The sequence below is a fragment of the Sarcophilus harrisii genome, chromosome 2, assembly GCF_902635505.1.
Source record: "Sarcophilus harrisii chromosome 2, mSarHar1.11, whole genome shotgun sequence".
NCBI lineage: Eukaryota > Metazoa > Chordata > Mammalia > Dasyuromorphia > Dasyuridae > Sarcophilus > Sarcophilus harrisii.
In genome coordinates, this window is record NC_045427.1 from 221,124,361 (window position 1) to 221,139,923 (window position 15,563).

Below are 15,563 nucleotides of genomic sequence, written 5' to 3' on the forward strand. Positions count from 1 at the left end.
CCATACCAGGATATAAGCTTGTTTTAAAAGCTCATTCATTCCCCCAGGATATAGTTGATAAAAAGGAGGTAGGAACAAGCAAGCTTTTGCAGAAGTCTATTCAACAGAAGTCAAACAGTTGATTATGAAGTGTAAAGATTACACAATTTGGCTGTCTTATTTGGCAGAACAAAGCACAGTTCTCCTTAAGCATTGTAATCTCTTTGACAAGCTAATACAAGAATCATTGAATCTTGAGTTATACACAAAGGGACTTCAGAGGCCGTCTAACATGAAAATGTCAACTTTTTAATAGATATTTTTCTATTACATGTAAAGATAGTTTTCAACATTCACTATTTCTAAATTTTGTGTTTCAGATTTTTCTCCCTTCCCATCTCCCACCTCCCCCAGACAGCAAGCAATCAAATGTAGGTTAAACATGTGCAATTCCAAACATTTACATATTTGTCATGCTATACAAGAAAAACATCAAAAGGTGGGGGGGAGAAGGTAAAAATACTGTACTTTGATCCACTTTCAGTCTCCATGGTTTTCTCTGGATATGGATGGCTCTTTCCATTAGAAGTCATTTGGAATTGACACCTCATTGTTAAGAAGAGCCAAGTTTAAGATGCCAACTTTTTTGACTCTAGCTACTTAATAAGTCTTGAGTCTGCTATCGTCTACCTCCCTTATATTCAATAAAAATAGCAGTGGCTCAGTAATATCTGCCGTTTCTTTCAGGCTACCCATCTCCATCCTAGTATATGTAGTTCATGTGTGGTAGCTAGGTAATTCAAGCAGGTCTTGGAATCAATAAGAAAGGCCCAAGTTCAAATCCTGCCTCAAATATACCTGGTTGAATCGTGCTACTGCTCTCAGTCTCTGTTTCCCCATTTTACAAATGGGGATGTTGCTATTTTACATAACTTACTTGGTCCTTCCAATAACACATGAAAAATACTTTGCAAACCAAATTTGAAGTGCCATATAAATGTCAGGTGCTGTTACTCATCTAATACTTGTTATTTGAACTAATCCAGGGCAGCTAGACATTCTCTTACTATCTGCTTATTTGGAGTTTGAAGTTCCTTTAGCTTTGTTTTGAGGCCAAAGATCTCTGTAATTAGAAAACAAAAGGAAAAAACAGAGGGATTGACCCTATTTTCTATGTTGTCAGTTATCCCAATTTTATCTTTTCTCCAGTATAAGCTTTAAAAAAAATTTTATCCTCAGTTTTCTTCCACAGCCTCAGCTCATTCCAAGCTAAGCATTCTTGACACTGGTGGAGTCACACCATGGTATCTTCCACTATACGTTGTTGCTTCCATTATCTTTGGTGCATGCTTTTAAATATTTTAATTTGGTTGATGTGTATCTTTCCCTGTTTGTCCCCTTTTAATAGTTATTCAACTGAACTTCTTTCCCTTCTAACGTTCATTCCTGATAGCACTCCATTGCTTTCTAAGCTGTCTTTCCTTTTGGAATTTTGGGCCTGGGACTTAACCAACCAAGACTAACTGGCTTTCTGCTTCTGCTAAAAAGGAATTTTCCCTGAAGCCTTCCATTGCTGTGGCTACAATATACAGTTCTACACTCAACTCATTTTAGAGTCTATATTACCTACAAGTGAAAACAACTAAAGCTGTGAATAGCAAATGAAAGAACAAGGAGACACATGCTTGTCAAAAGTGTGCACTACTATTCGGATGTGCTATGTCAAGTCCAAATGAAAAAAGTATTTTCTCTATAGATGGCAAAGTTCTTCAGATACTCATTTTTGGATAGCATTGGGCTAGTTACACTGGACCCAAGAATACCAGTGATCTTGTAGCTTAATTCAGAGTTACGCAAGAGAATAGCCTAACTATGCATTGGAAAAAGCAAACAGATTTTTAAATACAACCCGCTGCCCAGATTATGACATGCATTTAGATGGGTGGCCAATGAGCTAATCATAAATTTTAGGTCCCTCTTATGGATAGTGATCTGGGCTTAAAGTTCAATAAATGGGAGAAATTGTACCAGATCATATTAGCATTTTCCATGATTCCAAGCTACTCACTGCTGCAGAAGCTCATCTTTATAATAGTAATAAGTTGTCTCCCAGTAATGCCATAAAACAATCATGGAATCCCATGATCTCAAAAGCAACAAAATTATAGGTGACCTGAAATGTGATAGAAAAGCACATGGTGGTGACAGGGGAATAGCATATTACCAACGGTGACAAGTCTGAATAGTAGTGGAAAGGACCAAAGAAGATAAAGTGAGCCAATTGTGCTGTAACAATGAGACTGGAACAGCTGTACTACTGTTATCTATGAACTATTGGGACCAGAGAGGGCAAGGTCCAGATACTTCAGGAAGTTCCAGGGGAAAAACAAGATGGGGAAGAAGGTGTAGTCAGGTTACAGCCTGCTCCAGTGGAGGGAATACCTGTGCATGAGGTCATGGATTCATTGAACTGATATAATTAACATTTCTAGAACTTTTTTAAGGTGGATAAAAGGCATCTTCCTCAACAACCTTGTAGAGTTTTTTTTTTTGGTCTGATCCTGTGATTTCATCACTAATGCAAGGAAGCAGCTTCCCTAACTATCGATGACCAATTGCTATGCATCTTAGATTTCCATGTCCAGAGGTCCCAACAGGTCAGAGTAACTCAGCCCAAGTAACCCAGCCAATGTATGTCTTTGGGGGATATGAGCCCAAGGCAGCTCTCCAGCCATTGCGCCATACTTGCTCCTCTGTATTGAGTTAACCCCACTTTATACATGTGAGAACAGATGAAGACACATGCCCAGTTAATTTGGCTAATAAGTGTCTAAAGCAGGACTCCTGGTTGGGTGTTCTGAGGACCAGATCAGCACTTTTCCCCACTATATGATATAACCTATGATCCCAGAGGAGACAGGAGGGTTCACAAACCCAAAGGGAGTCTCCAGAGGAAAGCTAAGGAGGTTCCCATCCACTCCCAAACCCATCCTGGATAGAGGCGACACTAAGGAGAAGGGAAGGACAGAAATGAAGGCCTTTAGTGATCAACAAGAAAAAAGTTCCCATTTCATAGTACTTTTCTCACATCAGTCCTAAGAGGTAAGCAGTATCCAGTCATTCAGTCAATAAACATTTATTAAGCATGTACTATGTGCCAGGCACCACACTAAGTGCTGGGAATACAAGAAAAAGCCAGACAATCCCTGCCCTCAGGGAGCTCACAATCTGCTAGGGGAATGGGGATAACAAGCAAATATGTACAAAGGATATATAGGATAAGCAGGAGATAACAGAGGGAAGGCACTAGAATGAAGGAAGCCTGGGAGAGACTTCTTATAGAAGGTGAAATCTTAGTTGTAGCGGAAGGGAAGCCAGGAGGTGGAGACGAGGAAGGAGAACATTCCAGGCATGGGGGACAGCCAGAGAAAACGCCCAGGGCCAACAGTTGGAGTGTTTCGTTGGTGGAACAGCATGGAGGCCAGCATCACAGGATTCAAGATTACCAGGCGGGGAGCAAGGTGTAAGAAGACTGAAGGGGAGAAGGGAGTAGGATGGGAAGGAGAAAGGTTATAAAGGACTTTGCCAAAGAAAGGAGTTTCTTTTTGATTCTAGAGTCCCTGAAGGATTGGGAGGTGAGATGACATGGTCAGACCCGAGTTTTAGGAAAATCACTTTGCCAGCTGAATGGAGGAGAAACTGGATTAGGGAGAGAATTGGAACAACCAGACCAAACGGCTTAAATGATATTATCCCCCTTTCCAAATGAGAAAACAAAGAGGTGATCCACCTAGGATCACAATGCCCAATGTTCTTTCCATCACACCAAATTGCCTCTAAAGCAGCTAAGATCATGACAGGGTACAAGGAAAACCATCTACTGCTGGTCAAAATGCAAGCAGAATATGGAAGGTATGGGAGATTGAGCTAGAAGGGCCTCTAGAAATAACATTCAACTGCCTTGTTTTATAGCTGAGGCATCAGAGTGTGGAGAAATAACCTACCCAAAGTCACCCAACCCAGGTAATAAGTAGCAAAGTTGGGATTCAAATCCCCATTTGGTTCCCAAGTCCCCTGGTGCTAGCTGGAGTCTAGAAGTTAAAGGTTTTTACACCAATAACAAGGCAAGTTTCCCACTCAGGCCCAAACTGCCCCCAATACTACCAGGCAAGAGCTGTACACATACCAAGCATTTGCTTCTGTTCCTGGGGTGGGGCTGAGGCCAACATAGAAGCAGTTAAAGGCTCCTGCCCTTGGATATGCACAGCTCTCTCCATTACCTGGGGAGAGTGGGGGGAGGAGAGAGAGAAAAAGCTCAGACAGACACATCAGTGACTGCAGACAACATCAGAACTACCTGCCTACAAAGTCTTGTCTACTATCAGGAATAAGGAGACTGAGCACAAAGCTCAGTGTGTGTAATATGAAATGACTCATGAAAGCTTTAGAAAGTATTTCATACTGTGACCCCATTTTAAGAAAAAAGAAAAGGGCTTATATTAAAGTAGAAAACTATAGAACTACAAAGGCTGCATGGGGTTGAGAAAAGAGGTTCTACACCTAGACCTCTAACATTATTTGACTTTGGGCAAATCTATTGAACTTTATAGCTTCAATTTCTTAATAAGAAAAATGAGATAAGACTTACAAATTCACTCAACCCAAGAACCATGATTCTCCTCCCCGCCCCCCCAATGACTTTGCCAGGGTCACACAGCTAGGAAGTGTTAAGTGTCTAAGTTCATATTTTAACTAGGGTCCTCCTGACTTCACGGCTGGTGCTCTTTCCACTGTGCCACCTAGCTGCCCCCCTGAAATTTTTTTTAAAGAGTTAAGAACCTCTGTTGTAAAGGGTCCTCCTCAGAGCTAACATTTATAATTACTGGGGACATAAAGCAACAATCAATTAGGTTAGTTTCAACAGGGAAGAATACTTAGAAGAGGTGAATTTTGAATAAAAGGAGAAATAGACTTTGAGAGAAAAAAAACATACAAAAATATAATAGCCAAATTAGAGGTGAAAACTGAATTACTAAGCAAGTAAACAACCCAGCATGTCCTTGGGCTCAGACCAATCTGAGGAGCCTGGACAAACCCTTTACCTGATGTGCATTAGGCATAGCTGAGGAGTACTTGTATTGTGGGATGGCTTGACCTGGGGAGCCTGGACACCCAGTTCCCATGGTCTGAGTCCCAATATTGACTGCAATACATAAAGAGAAATATTAAAAATCAAAGTATCTCAGAGTTGGAAAGAACCTTGAAGCCAGCTAGTCTAGTACCTGAACAGAAATCCTTTTATAAGTTAGATTAGCAAGCATTTATTAAAAGCAACACTGGAAGCCCTGGTGATACAGGGACCAAATGAGGTAGATCCTATCTTCTTGCCTCAAGTATCTTACATTGTATAGCTTCCTGAGAAGTGGTCAGTGAACCTGCTCTGAAGCCATCCAAAGTGACAGGAAGTGTTCTACTTCCCAAGACAGTCTATTCCACTTTTAGCTCCAGTTAAGGTTTTCCTTACATGAACCTGGCATCTTGTGATAGGTATGGGGAAGAAGGAATAGATTGAAGGAAGGGAGCATTAAATGAGAAAACTAACTCATGAACCACTCCATCTACTGGAAATGTCAAGGAAAACCAAGCTCCTTCCATCCTTATGGAGGAAGAACAGGTACATTCTTGTTCCCAGACAAATATGAAGCGTAGATGATCCGGCCCTCCAAAGAGCACCACATTCACTTTTGGGGGAAAGTGAACCCTCTTGTTGGTCTCCCTACCCTCCAGAGCAGTCTGTACAAGAAGGGAAGAAGTAACAGCCCCAACTTACCCACTCTCTGCATGTGTGGCCCTGCCCGGGGCACCTGAGTAGAGGCCTGCCGGACAGTACTGATGTTGGAGGTGGAGCGCCGGGGGGTGGCTGGCAAGAAGACAACAAACGATATAATCAAGAATGGTACTTTGTACTTGACCAGAAGCTCCTCATAAGAAGTCAGTAATGGCGAAGAGGAGAAGTGAAATAACAGAACCACCAGCCCATGGCTATACAAGGAATACAAGTTAAAGAGAATAAAAAAAAGACAAAAGGTGGGAGGGAAAGATCCAGATGGAAGAAAGGAGAGAAGGAAACTCACACAAAGACCTAGGAGAATAGCTGGTCCACCTTGGGGCAGGCCGAATGGGGGCCATGGTGCTGGGACTGTAGAAGGATGCTCGGGTAGGTGACTGTGGAGACAGTGAGCACAGAGGACTTAGAACTGTTACACTTTGGTTAATTTACCCCCACCTTCCACCTCTGCACTTATTCTATAGGAGAGAAACAGACTGAGGGAGTTAAATAATTTAACCAAGATCACATAACTAGTAAAATGACAGACCTGGAATTTGAACCTCAGGTCATCGTCATCTTTTTTCCCTAAATTTTATTTTTTTATAATAGTTTTTTTTTTTTACTTTTTAAAATATATGCAAAGATAGTTTTCAATATTCATCCTTGCAAAACCTTGTGTTCCAGAAGTTTTTCCCCCTCCCTCCCCACCTTTCCCCTCTTTTAGAAAACAAGCAATCCAGTATAGGTTAAACTTGTGCAATTCTTCTAAACATTTCACATTTATCATATTGCACAAGAAAAATGAGATCAAAAAGGAAAAAAAAACCGAGACAAAAACCAAGCAAGCAAACAACCACAGAGGTGAAGATACTATGTCATGATCTACATTCAGTCCCCACAGTCCTCTTTCTTGGATGCAGATGGATCTCTCCATCATAAGTCTACTGAAATTGGTCTGTATCACCACATTTGACTCTAGGTTCTGATTCCAAATCAAGTGCTCTTTCTATTGTATTCTTTTGCCTCTTGTAGTCCAGGGGCCACAAAGTAGAATGGGTGAGAGGGTGAAGTACAAATTACATGAACATCCATCTCTCCTCACTTTTCATAACTATTTCCTAAACAATTTGGTTAAATAAATAGGTGACTCAATTTATTTATGCCATCTATCACAGGGAGAAGCCTCTGCCCATTTGCCTCCTATTTCAGAGGCTGTTAAAACGAGACAGATGGCTTAGCTGCCCATATATCCCATATATCATTCTAAAGCCAGAGACGACTAAAAAAACAAATGGACCACAGGGCATTATAATTTTAACAGTGGGCCAGAAAAGAAATAACACCAGACCAAAAAGAAACTTGGCTTCTCATCCTGACCTGGCTCTACCAAGAAACAGCATGACCCTAATAAAATTTTCTTTTAAATTTTGGACCTTAGTTGCCTTGTTTTTTTAATTCACAAGATTATTTTAAGGTCTTTTCCAGCCCCAGTGTTCTGTTTTAAGGTTCCTTAAATTTCTAGAAGCAGAAAGCAAACATGTCCCCAGATCTCAGGGACAAAAAGAATATATGACCACTGTTCCTGAGGAAAGGATAAATACCTGGAAGATCGCAGTGACCTGGGGGATAGCAGGCAGGAAATAATTGGTGGGTTGGGGAAAGACGGGGCCATTTATGTTCCTTAGGACAGAGATGCGTTGCATGTACTGGTTAGTGAGAATGGCCTTCCGCTCCTCCTTGCGTTGGGCCAGGGCCACATAGAGGGGCTTGGTACTAACAATCCGGCCGTTCATCTCTGTCACGGCCTTTGTAGCCTCTTCTGGGGAGGAAAAACACACAAAGCCAAACCCCTTGCTGTGGCCACCCTCTGTCATCACCTAGAAGCAAGACAAGACAAGGTCCACTGGGGGGGAGCCGAAGGGATAGCAGGTCCCCAGGTCACACTTCCCTCCTCCCTCAGTATCAGCCATTAAGATTTTCCTAAAAAGCTACAACGAGCAAGGTCTTGGGCCGGGCACAGGGAGGAAGGCAGGGAGAGACCCAAGGAGCTCCTGATCTAGCCAAGGAGACAGGTGCAAAATGAGCTCACCATCTCAGGCTGACTGCTCAGTGTGCCCCAAATGGCCTAAGAATCAGGCCTGGAGGAGCTCAGGCTAGAGAGAAAAGATGAGGCTGGGGTGATACTCAGGGAATGTGGCTCTCCCTCCTGTGATTCAGCCCACCCCTGGCTTGAATAACCCCGATAGTTCCTCAGGAGCTCAGGCCTTCTCTTCACAAGCATGGGCATCAAATAAGCCAATATTTACTCCCTGGTCTGTAGCTTGCTCCAGACTCAAGAATTGGCAAGACCATCAAGGTCAACTCCCTCATTTTACAGGGGGAAACCGAGGCATCGAGAATCTGAGTGACTTGCCCAAGATCACACATGTTAAATAGCAGACCTCAGGTTTCCTAATTCCCACTCTAGGGACTCAGAATAAAGTGTTTGTTTTTTTTTTTTAATAGCATCAGCCTTCCCTTATCAAAAATATTGGAAATCACTATTCTAAAATTACATGAATAAAACAACCTCTCATTTAATTTGGTTTCTGCTTCTAACGTTTATGTCAATACCACCGTGTCAAAATCAGATAAAAAAGGAGACCATTAATCTGCACAGAAGGATCCCTGTGGGTCTGAAACCAACCCTGTTTTAAAATATAATGTTTTCTATGTTTTATTGCATTTTTATTTATTTTGTTAAATATCTCGCAAATCCAATTCCAATGACCTTGTGATGGGAGCCATCTATACCCAGAGAGAGGACTGTGGGAACTGAGGGTGGATCATAGCATAACATTTTCTCCCTTTTTGTTGTGGTTTGCTTGAATTTTATTTTCTCATTTTTTTCTGTTTTAATCTGATTTTTCTTGTGCAGCAAGATAATTTTATAAATATGTATGCTTATATTGGATTTAACATATATTTTTATCATGTTTAACATATATTAGATTACTTGCTATCTAGGGGAGGGAGTGGGAGGAAGAGGGGAATTGGAACACAAGGTTTTGCAAGGGTCAATGTTGGAAAATTATCCTTGCATTTTTTGAAAATAAAAAAACTTCAATTAAAAAGTGACTCAAATTCCATAACTTTTGATTCAAAGGTTCTACTTTTAATTATATGTCCCAAAGAAGTCAGTAATTAAAAAAAACTCCCACTTGCCTCCCCCATATGCCAAAATATTAACAGGAACATTTTTATAGTAGTAAAGAAATAAATGTAAAATAGATAAAATGCACATCAATTGGGAAATGGTTGTCTCCCAATTACATCTTAATCTGGTTCAGAGAGAGTACTGAAAACTGTGCTTTCACACTATTATCTCATCTGATCTTCACAACAGTCCTGAGAGGTTGGTAGGGATCATTCACCATCTGAACAAGCAAGTTCTTACCTGCCTTAGGTGACAAAACTAGTGAAAGCCAGGAATAGAACCCCAAACAGATCTTAATTGGGTAGCCTTTCCAGTTACATCACACTGCTTCTTTAAGTGAATAAGTATCATTTTGGTTTGAAAATTTATGCTAATTTTATTTTAGTGACTGCTAGAATGAAAGGCAGCATAGAATGATAACAAGAAACCCAGGACTGGGAGTTGAGAGATCTGGATTCTAGTCTTGGCATTCTCACTGACTAACAAGCCATTTACCTGATCTGGCCCCTCAATTTCCTCAGTGATCTAAGATACCACCAAACCCAGTGACATTTTGGCTCTAACATTCTGTGAATTCACTGAGCTCTTTGAAGGCAAAGTCCTTGTCCCTTCCTTCTCTAGATTCCCTACAATGGCTAACTCAGGGCTTACAGGGCTTAACAGAGAAGGCTCTGGTTACTTGGCTGGTCACAGGTTTGGGGAGCCAGGACTTTGGGGCCTGAGGTAGATTAGCCAAATAAATAATTATAGGATTGCCCAGGATCAAACTCATTATGATGTAGCTTATTATCTCTTTCTAGTAAGTTTCCCTTCTACTATATCTAGGATATGGTTCATGAATAGATGTGATCTTTGTGGAGTATAAACCACATCCCAGAACCAGGCCATTTCTGCCTGAAATCCCTATGCTGTCCCCACCCTCAATCTGGAAGTAGAGGAAATGGTGACCTCATCTCCCCCTGTACCTCTATCCCAAGGCCTAAGGTGGCCCTTACTTTAGCACTGGTGATCACTCCATATGGAGAAAACTCCTTCCGTAGCTTCTCATCATCAATGACATCATCCAAATTCTTCACATAAAGGTTCACACCCTGGAAAAGTGAAGACAGGGATTTTAAGGAAAAGAGCCCAACAGTCTCCAGCTCTCCTTCCTCTACCTCCATTCCTCAGCTTTCTAAAGAAAGTAACATTTAGCTACATATTTTTTTCACCCTTCCAATTCTATATTTTCTTCTAAGAAGCCTAGGCATAAACCCATTAATTCCTCCCTCCTTGGCTTGTCCAACAATGAATATGTTCAAGTTCAGAATTAATGCATTATGTCTAGAAGGCACCTGCTAAAAATCTTGCTGGGGACTCTTCAGCTAAGAAGCTTTGACTTTAGTTGGATAGAAAGAAGACAGGATTTGCTGCTAGAAAACCAGGGTTCAAATTCTGCTTCTACAACTTCTGAGTGGGAGGATAATAATTACATCATCATCTAATTCACATCATTGTTAGAAGGAAAATCCTTTAAAAATTGTTAAAATTCCCAGAACTTTTCAGCTACAATGAGGCAGATGAGAGCCCAGGACATATGGGAGGAGAAGCAGCAGCTGCAAAGACATTGTCGAGATTCCACAATTTTGCTTCCTGTTGCACCCCAAACCCACTCCCCAATGTCCAACATTGCTGAGAGAAAAGGTTCAGCTCATCCTTTTTCAGCTGGACCAACTCATTCTATATCCCAATCTGAAGAGATAAGTTAAAGTGGGTATAGAGTAGACAGGTTTTGGGGAGCTGAAGAATAAAGTGGTTGGGATTTCTGAGCATTTGGATATGAAAGCAAAGCATATTAATTATATACCAGTCCTGTTGGGTATCTCTCTGTATCTATCAGAATCAGATCTGCCATGGAAAGATGCCCTGTTTGAGCCTTTGGATCCCTGTATCCCCAGGAAAAAGATGGGTGTCTCTCTCAGGATCAGCTGGAAGTAATCTTGGAAATAATCCAACCCAAATTCCCTCATTTTGCAGAGTAGAACACTGACGCCCAGAGATAATGGTTTGTCCAGATCCAGAACCCAATTCTTTATCTAGAGTTCTCCTGTCCACTCCCCCTACAGACCACGTGCTGGGTGGTTTGGAGAATAGGCAAAAGGCAGGTATAACTCAATTGATCTGTGGCCTCCTCAGAACATGAAGCGTGTTCTCCCCAATGGGATGGTTACAAACTGTAACCATCCCATGCCATATGGTCTCATAAAGTAAACAGTTGACATACTGGTGGCAGCTTTCTCTGAGTATTTTAAAATGACATTTGCACAGTTTAGCTCCTGAGCAGACCAGCAGGTAATTTCAATTTCACTATGTGACTGCTTCTCTCAGATTTCTTACAGGAAAGATCTAAGTTATTGCTAGAAACATGTCATAGACTACTTATATCCACTATGCATTTCTCTGTATGCTCAGGATTATCCAAAATTTTGATTTTGGGGAGAGCAAGACTGGTAGTCCATGATTTATAGTCATATAGCATCCATCACTGAGAATACTAGTGTTTTTAAAAAAATTTTATTCGTGGTAACTTGAGATTTTTAGAAGCATTATACAATTCCCAAAATAAAATACCCCATTTTTACTATTACTCTCTGAATCCAACTCACCATCCAACTACAGGGCCCATATTTATAATGTAAAATGATAGGACCAATTCAATATTATTCCTTCAATTAGTAGGCTTTCTACATCCATTTGGTTTTTCCTACATAGATGAGGGGCTCACAGAACTTATTAAGGAGGCCCTGTAATATTCTAAGGCTTGAGGCAATGAGATCAATGTCACCTGCAAACAGGAATATCTGAGGGTCTCACCATTTCCATGGAAGCCTCTTTCCCTTTGGCCAGTGCCCTGGACAGTCTCCATGATCATGTTTCATATTTGTTTTATGCTTTGCTGGCTAATGGACACAAGCCTTCTCTCTCGTTCTCTCTGAGACTGCAGATTATGGAATCTTATCCTCTCTTCTTCTACACATCAGTACTGAGGAGTTGGAATGTATCGGTTCCATTGTTACTGACAAAAATATAGTCATATGTTGGCAGAGCTGTATCTGGTTTTGTATATTTGTCATCTTCTTTTCAGTTTTCACAGGAATGCTTTAGGGATAGCTTGACTCAGCTGTAGATATGCACCTCCTTTCTCCATTGCTCTTGGCTAATTTGTGAGGAAATTATCTTTCACCAAACTACTCTTACCAAATTTTGTGTATGAGTTCCTAAATTTCTTTTGTTCTCAACTACCCTTTTTTTCTGCTGGGAAAATAGATTTTTTTTTTTGTAGTTGACCAAGATCTGACTTTCTGGGTGCTTCTTAGTAACATTGGGGGCACTGCTGATACTCTTATAACATGTTGGTTTTATAAGAAACTGTGATCATTAGAGTCCAAGTCTTTTCCTCCATCCAATTCCTAGTTCAAAAAAAATCAATAGGCCAGACTAAAGTTGTTATAACTTTATGCTGCCATTTTTTCCTATTAGGTATTGATTTTACATTTATTGCTAATGACATGATTGCATTAAAGTAACATTGTAAAATGATTCCCATATAAGCTAACCAGTTACTTCCTTTTAAGATATAGTTTGGTTTTTTTTTTTATTAATATTATCTGGTGCTCATCAATTCAGTTTCTTAAATAAATTATGAGATATATAAGTACAAGACTTTTAGGTTTTAGATTAAAACATCCATCTTTTTTTGTTTATTTGTTTTTTGTTATTCATAGTGCTACCACTTTAGTTCAGGCTCCAGTTATTTAGACCTTTACAATAATCTCCTAAATAGCCTCCCTGCGCTCATTCAGTCCCTCACCTCTCCAATCCTCCAGGGCTGATATTTCTAAAGCACAGGTATGAACATGTCATTCAACTCAAAAGGCTACAGCAGTTCGCCACTGCCATTATACATGTAACATACATAGCAAACACAAATTGCTGTTTGGCTATTAAATCTCTTCATAACATGGGCCTTAGCATATCTTTCTAGGCTAATTGCACATTATTCACCCTCACACACTCGACACGCTACACTCCTACCAGACTGGCTTTGCTATTCCTTGACTCATGACACTGCTCCTATATCTTTATGGTCTCTCTACTTAATGCCCCTTTTTGAAACTCTGGACTCCCTTCAAGGCTCAGTCCGTTCTCCCTTTTCCAAGAAAGATGCCTTTCCTCATTCCTCTCCCCCCTTCTGTACAATTATTTATTTTGTATTTATTTTCTTATCTGTAAATGTGTTCCTTCCAAGTAGAAATGTAAGCCCCTTGAGGGCAAGAATTGTTTGCATTTTTTGTCTTTGTATTTCCAGTGCATATAAATAGTATCAAATAAATTGTTTGTGAATGGGTTATAAGCCTTTGGCTCCTCTCATTTTTTAATCCCAAACCACATTTTCCAACATATCTTTACGGGCAGTATGCTCATCAAGAGGTGCAGTGGATAGAGGGCTGAAAGTGGGTGTCAAAAAGACCTGAATTCAAATCTAGACTCAGATGCTTATTAGCTGCACAACGCTGGGCAATTCCTTTAACTTCTGTCTCAGCTCTGTCATCTGTGAAGCGGGAATAATAGTTGGGCCTACCTCGGAGAGTTGTTGTCAGGTGAGATGTTCTTTGTGAAACTTTTCACAGATCTTAAAATGCCACCTTATAAAGTGCGCGTTATCACCATCAGGAGCAGTAGAAGGTGCCTGGTGCACCAGCCAGGTTAAAGGAAGCGTGCTGGAAGTCCCAGCACGCCAACTGACCTCAGTCTTCCAACCGTCTTAGCTGGAAAGATACTGGCATCCTGCTAGTCAGCCCAAGCCCTCCTTTCCTGGTCAGGCTCCTGGGCTCTCCCCCTCTCTCCCCCCGCCCCATTCCTGGCCACAGCCTCTCCTGAGGCGGCCCTTACCTGGTAGCGGTTCACTCTCTCCTGCTTCATCTGCTCGAATCTACGCTTCAGCTCCCCCTGCCTCTCTGTCCTTTTCTGGGCCCGTCCAACGTACAGGACTCGACCCCCGAGCGCCTTCCCATTCATGCTGTTCACAGCCTGGGAGAGAGAGTGGTCAGAGCTAGGAACGGACAGGGCCGTAGCGACACCTCTCCACGTCCTGCGTGAGTCCCTCCTAAAAAGCAGGCCATTCACCCCACTCGATCTCCCTACCACTGGGGAAGGAGACAAGAAGGCAGCGAACCGAGTCCTAGCCCGTCGAGTCACCAACTCAGTCATGTTTTAATTTCTAAGTGATCCTTCCCTCTTTTTAAAAATCTTTCTGGCAGAAGAGAAGGGGAGTGAGTGAACCTTACTCTCATCAGAATTGGCTCAAATAAAAAATAATATATATAATCAATGGGGTACAGAAATCCATCTTAGCCTGTATAAAAATAAGAGGGGAATGGGATATGGGAGATAAAAGAGAGGGGATATTGGGGAAAGGATTGATCAGTAGTAAAACATTTTTGAGGGAGAGTGAAAGGAGAGAGAGAATAAATAGGGGGAAATACAATTAGCAATAGTAATTGTAAAAAATTTTTTCAAAGCAAGTTTCTCTGATAGAATATTATTTTCTGGGAAATAATGAGCAGGACGCTTTGAGGGAAAAAAAAAAAAACAACCTGCAAAGTCTTCCATGAACAAAGTGAAATATATAAAAGTAATAGCAATGTTCTGGGATGAGCAGCAGTAAATGACTTTGTTATTCTTAGCAATACAATCATCCACAACTGCTCTGAAGGACTTATGATGAAAAATCCTGTCCATACCCAAAAAAGGAACTGATTGAGTGTGAGTACAGATTGAAACATCTATTTCTCTCTCTCTAACTTAAATTTTTCTTGAAGATTTTAATTTTCATTAGGGTGGGAGATCCACATTTTCTTTAACAACTTGACTTTTATGGAAATATTTTGTATAACTTTATATGTGGTTTCTTAATTGTGAGTGGGGATAAGGGAGAGAACTTGGAACTCCAAAATCTTAAATATAAAAAAGTTAGTTTGAATGTAGCTAGGGGAAAACATCAAATAAGTAAATTTATGTATGCAAAAATAAAAATAAAAATCCCTCTGAGAATCAGCACAACACTGTAGACAGAGGAAGCAGGTCTGTAATTCAGGAAGATCTGGGTAGCCACAGCCAAGTTACTTGATTTCAAGGTTCTCGGACAACCCCAGATTGCAGATAAATTTGTAAACTCAGAGTGAGAGATAAAGGAATATTTCAGACACATTCCTTCTAGTTTAAAGCCCTCATTTTATAGAAGGGGAAACTTAAGTGTACAGAAGTACAAGAGTGCCACTTAAGCTCACACTGCTGAGTAAACATCAAAGGTAGGAGCTGAACTCAGATCTTGAGGCTTCAGTGTTCTTTCCATTTTACCATACGTATAAAACATTTTCACCTCGAGTTTCCTACAGTGAGAATGGCAGGACTAGAACACCTCTAAAAACAAAATAGTATATTTCAAGCTCTGTCATTCAAGGCTTGACCATCTGATATTCCAGGAGTCAATGGAAACCAAGAGGTTATGGAATATGG

General features: G+C 40.8%; 1 protein-coding gene across 3 annotated transcripts in view; it reads right to left on the reverse strand.

Moving 5' to 3' along the window:
• PABPC1L (poly(A) binding protein cytoplasmic 1 like) overlaps positions 1 to 15,563 on the reverse strand; it is a 31,046-nt gene that overhangs the window by 1,786 nt on the left and 13,697 nt on the right. Inside the window, exons 6-13 of one of the 3 annotated variants that reach the window (XM_031951557.1) lie at positions 13,938 to 14,075; positions 10,001 to 10,096; positions 7,411 to 7,686; positions 6,114 to 6,204; positions 5,810 to 5,899; positions 5,082 to 5,182; positions 4,166 to 4,259; positions 3,162 to 3,511 (exon numbers count right to left, since the gene is read on the reverse strand). In XM_031951557.1, the coding sequence (XP_031807417.1) occupies positions 3,333 to 3,511; positions 4,166 to 4,259; positions 5,082 to 5,182; positions 5,810 to 5,899; positions 6,114 to 6,204; positions 7,411 to 7,686; positions 10,001 to 10,096; positions 13,938 to 14,075 (1,065 nt within the window). In that variant the 3' untranslated portion in view covers positions 3,162 to 3,332. Of the gene's footprint in view, positions 1 to 3,161; positions 3,512 to 4,165; positions 4,260 to 5,081; positions 5,183 to 5,809; positions 5,900 to 6,113; positions 6,205 to 7,410; positions 7,687 to 10,000; positions 10,097 to 13,937; positions 14,076 to 15,563 lie in introns of those variants that run through there. The other 2 variants (XM_031951556.1, XM_031951559.1) reach the window with 2 other exon arrangements.